The sequence below is a fragment of the Mizuhopecten yessoensis genome, unplaced genomic scaffold, assembly GCF_002113885.1.
Source record: "Mizuhopecten yessoensis strain PY_sf001 unplaced genomic scaffold, ASM211388v2 scaffold2249, whole genome shotgun sequence".
NCBI classification, from domain to species: domain Eukaryota; kingdom Metazoa; phylum Mollusca; class Bivalvia; order Pectinida; family Pectinidae; genus Mizuhopecten; species Mizuhopecten yessoensis.
In genome coordinates this window covers 695,940-701,174 of record NW_018404452.1, presented here as the reverse complement: position 1 = coordinate 701,174, position 5,235 = coordinate 695,940, and the positions used below count along the sequence as shown (strand labels likewise).

At 39.3% G+C, this 5,235-nt stretch overlaps 1 protein-coding gene across 1 annotated transcript in view; it reads right to left on the bottom strand.

The window, feature by feature from the left end:
• Window positions 1-246: 246 nt before the first annotated feature.
• The window catches only part of LOC110445368 (calmodulin-like), a 10,838-nt gene continuing 5,849 nt past the window's right edge, over window positions 247-5,235 (bottom strand). Inside the window, exons 2-3 of the mRNA XM_021489942.1 lie at window positions 2,067-2,152; window positions 247-1,186 (exon numbers count right to left, since the gene is read on the bottom strand). Coding sequence (XP_021345617.1) covers window positions 1,000-1,186; window positions 2,067-2,152 — 273 coding nt within the window. The 3' untranslated portion in view covers window positions 247-999. The remainder of the gene's footprint in view (window positions 1,187-2,066; window positions 2,153-5,235) is intronic.

Here is a 5,235-nt window from a genome sequence, read left to right as displayed (position 1 = left end):
GGGTCGTTGGTGGTGCAGTGAATAGCAAGTCAAGGCGGCAGGGGTTCGATTCCCCGATCGGACGTGAAAAGGTATGGGTCACCTGCCCGACCACATGGGTTTTCTCCTGGTACTCCAGTTTCCTCCCACATTAAGACACTCCGTGCGCTAAAATCCGGGCCAACAAGAGTGATTAATATAAGTTGAAATAACTTGTTTTATAATTGTTGTAAAAGAAACAAAGTTTATGTGAAGAAAAACACTTTATGCTATAAATGATCTATATTTATTGTCAAGTTAGATTCGTTAACGAAAAGAAAATAATGAGTACATGTAATGCAGATACAATTATGATTGACGCCTACAATCATGAAGTCAAATACAGTTACAGGTTGGAAAAACAACTAGCACCAGGGTTACATGACGTACACACATATGGACAAGACAAATGCCAATTATCATATGTAAAAACACAACTATTGTCCACGGAGGCACAGACACAGATGTCAACGTGGTTCACAAACATGGAAGTGACTAAGTGTTCAGGATCACAGAAGATATTTACACGTTGGTCTCCGATAGTTCTCAAAACAAATATCAATACAGAAGCTGTCTGCAATCGGAAACCGTCGGCACTTCCTGTTAACGTGAGAACACGGAAAATGCCGACGGTTCCCGATTAGCTGTTTGCGTAGTAGCTCCAATTGTTGTTTACGACCGGATGATTTATTGAAGGATTGAACATGGCAAAAAATGTAAAATTGCCAATGTAGGGGATATGGATCTCACTGATATTAACTGTTGACGTCACACATTTGCCATATAAAAGGATTAATGATAAAGCGAAATCACTAAAAGCAAAAAAATAAATATATCTAAACAACGACATGGAACATTGCCACGTGATCAACTTTAGGTTAAAGCAATGGAACTCATTCGAACGACATTCAAATGAAACGCTTCGGGAATGACACAGGTCAGTTCTTCCAGAGAGCGTGACCAAGATGATCCATCTAGTCGTTACACCATCTTCATGAACTCCGTCTTGGAAATATAGCCGTCCTTATTAATGTCCACCTCTTTGAAGAACTTCTTCACGAGCTCATCCTTCACCCCGACAATCTGGAAGGCGTTGGTTATCTCGTCCTGGCCCAGCTTCCCATCCCTGTTGAAGTCTTTCATATCGAAGGCTGCCTCATACGCTTGTCTATAAAAACAAACACGGCAACTTGTGAAAAACTAATGCAGGACAGGTCAATTCGTATACTAAACCATCCTCAATACTCACTTACGTATACTAAACCATCCTCAATACTCACTTACGCTTACTGCACCCTTGGAATATGTCATAGCAAAATTGAAAGCTCAGTGTGCATCTTCGATGTTCATAAAAAAAACATCGCGGTCGCGTAACGGTAAAATTGACTGGCTTTAAGTCGGGCGTCGCTCCTTTGTAATCTTCAAAACAACGGTTTCAGCATAATGATTGGACAGGTTTTTTTAACCTAAGACCAATCAAATAGCTAGCCGTGTGCCTTCGATTTCGCTATGACATGTTCCAGGGGTGCAGAGAGCGTAGCCGTGAGCCTTTAATTTTGTTATGACATTTTCCAGGGTTGCAGAGAGCTTAAGCGAACGTAACCTGAGGGGTATCGAGGAGGCCTAAAACAGAATTATCCAGGTTAAACAGACACAGACAACCTGCACAGCGTCAGAAATGATACAAACGTGCAGATTGTTGTAAAATGAAGAAAACAGCGTCACATGACGAATTTTTGCACGTGCAAGAAGAGTCTTACTTAAAGTATTGAATTACATGCATCTAGGTCCCATTTCATAACTATAGACCTATATGGACATTGGGGTAGATACGAAAACACATTTGTATTACATGCTTATTATGTAGATTACGTGGAAGAATAGATTGATGAAATATAAAACCCGGGATTGGAAAAAAGTTGAGAAAATAATTAACTCACACCGCTTTGGTCTTTGTTACTTATTTTCCAACATTCTCTCGCCCCCTCCCCCTTGTACATGTATAAAACACCGCTATAGATTTAAAACTGTTACATCATAGACCTTACCGTCTCGGCGCTCTGCTCATCTCCTTCACAAATACGACCTGGTTGACGAAATTCTTACCGTCCACATCTAGATCAAAGAACATGTCCTGTAAAAGGAAAGAAGGGAAAATTAAAATGATATAATAATAAAACTGTTCGGAATATTGAATATTGTTTAAGCTACGTATCTAAGTCCTTGTGAAGTTTAGTAAATTGTATCATTAAGGACCATGTAAAAGTTTGTATTTCAAATAGATTCTGTGTCAGGGCCCTGTGTTTGTATTGTATAAGCTTATTTGTCAGGTCCCTGTGATGTTTTGTATTGTATTAGCTATGTTTAAGGTCCCTGTGATGTTTTGTATGGAATTGATTAGGTGTCAGGAACTTGTGATGTTTTGTATGGTATTAGCTTTACGTGCATGTTAGGTCCCTGTGATGTTTTGTGTAGTATAAGCAATGTGTCAGGTACCTGTGATGTTTTTGTATGTTATTAGTTATGTGTCAGAACCCTGTGATATTTTTGTATGTTATTAGCTATGTGTCAGATCCCTGTTATATTTTTGTATGGTATAACCTATGTGTCAGATCCCTGTGATGTTTTTGGATGTTATTAGCTATGTGTCAGGTCCCTGTGATGGTTGTGTATGGTATTAGCTATGTGTCAGATCCCTGTGATATTTTTGTATGGTATAACCTATGTGTCAGATCCCTGTGATGTTTTTGCATGTTATTAGCTATGTGTCAGGTCCATGTGATATTTTTGTATGGTATAACCTATGTGTCAGGCCCCTGTGATGTTTGTGTATGGTATTAGCTATGTGTCAGATCCCTGTGATATTTTTGCATGTTATTAGCTATGTGTCAGGTCCCTGTGATGTTTGTGTATGGTATTAGCTATGTGTCAGATCCCTGTGATATTTTTGTATGGTATAACCTATGTGTCAGATCCCTGTGATGTTTTTGCATGTTATTAGCTATGTGTCAGGTCCATGTGATATTTTTGTATGGTATAACCTATGTGTCAGGCCCCTGTGATGTTTGTGTATGGTATTAGCTATGTGTCAGATCCCTGTGATATTTTTGCATGTTATTAGCTATGTGTCAGGTCCCTGTGATGTTTGTGTATGGTATTAGCTATGTGTCAGATCCCTGTGATATTTTTGTATGGTATAACCTATGTGTCAGATCCCTGTGATGTTTTTGTATGTTATTAGCTATGTGTCAGGTCCCTGTGATGTTTTTGTATGTAATAAGTTATGTGTCAGATCCCTGTGATGTTTTTGCATGTTATTAGTTATGTGTCAAATCCCTGTGATGTTTTGTATAGTATAAGCAATGTGTCAGGTACCTGTGATTTTGTGTATGATATTAGCTATTTGTTAGATCCCTGTGATGTTTTTGTATGGTATTAGCTATGTGTTAGGCCCCTGTGATGTTTTGTATGTTATTAGCTTTGTGTCAGATCCCTGTGATGTTTTGCATGTTATTAGCTATGTGTCAGGCCCCTGTGATGTTTTTGTATGGTATTAGCTATGTGTCAGGTCCCTGTGATGTTTGTGTATGGTATTAGCTATGTGTTAGGCCCCTGTGATGTTTTGTATGTTATTAGCTATGTGTCAGGTCCCTGTGATGTTTTGTATGTTATTAGCTATGTGTCAAGCCCCTGTGATGTTTTTGTGTGTTATTAGCTATGTAGGTCCCTGTGATGTTTTTGCATGTTATTAGCTATGTGTCAGGCCTTGTGATGTTTTTGTATCGTATTAGCTATGTGTCAGGCCCCTGTGATGTTTTTGTATCGTATTAGCTATGTGTCAGGTCCCTGTGATGTTTTGCATGTTATTAGCTATATATCAGATCCCTGTGATGTTTTTGTATCATATTAGCTATGTGTCAGGCCCCTGTGATGTTTTTGTATGGTATTAGCTATGTGTCAGGTCCCTGTGATGTTTTGCATGTTATTAGCTATTTGTCAGATCCCTGTGATGTTTGGTATGTTATTAGCTATGTGTCAGATCCCTGTGATGTTTGGTATGTTATTAGCTATGTGTCAGGCCCCTGTGATGTTTGTGTATGGTATTAGCTATGTGTCAGATCCCTGTGATGTTTTTGCATGTTATTAGCTATGTGTCAGGTCCCTGTGATGTTTTGCATGTTATTAGCTATTTGTCAGATCCCTGTGATGTTTGGTATGTTATTAGCTATGTGTCAGATCCCTGTGATGTTTGGTATGTTATTAGCTATGTGTCAGGCCCCTGTGATGTTTGTGTATGGTATTAGCTATGTGTCAGATCCCTGTGATATTTTGTATGTTATTAGCTATGTGTCAGGTCCCTGTGATGTTTTGTATGTTATTAGCTATGTGTCAGATCCCTGTGATGTTTTGTATGCTATTAGTTATGTGTCAGGTCCTTGCGATGAACACGTTACTCTATAACATAACATTTTTGTAAAAATATGCACCACCAGTTTAAGTTGAGCATCGCCACACAGTGTGAACAACGTACATGTAATGAAATAATTTTCCTTGTGACTGCACATGAGTTAAATTACGTGACGTGAAATGATCGCAGGCATTGGAATTTAGTTGATGACTCATTCACAGATAGAACGATAACACATAAAAGTGAACATTCGTGAAATGAAGTAGATCTTTAAAAAGAAATTTGTTAACGTTGACATTTTCTAGATTTCACTATCACACAACTATGCCTGTGTGTGGGCGACGTCCCAGCTACATGTAGGTAGCGATACGAACAGAGAACATTTGCTGCATAATCCTTTTTACGAGTCGACGAAACACGAGACTGTTACGATGGTGTTTTCAAGGTAAATCGTCCCGAGCAATCAGACAATTTCCCCTCTGATTTATTGTGGCTAGTTCTTTAAAGGGGGTTCCAAATATTTGTCCGAGGGGTTCCTCATATATACGGAAACATACTACTGCTATAGTTCTGTCCGAGGGGTTCCACATCTGTCCGAGGGGTTCCACATCTGTCCGAGGGGTTCCACATATACGGAAACATAAAACTACCAGTTCTGTCCGAGAGGTTCCACATCTGTCCGAGGGGTTCCACATCTGTCCGAGAGGTTCCACATATACGGAAACATAATACTACCAGTTCTGTCCGAGGGGTTCCACATCTGTCCGAGGGGTTCCACATATACGGAAACATAATACTACCAGTTCTGT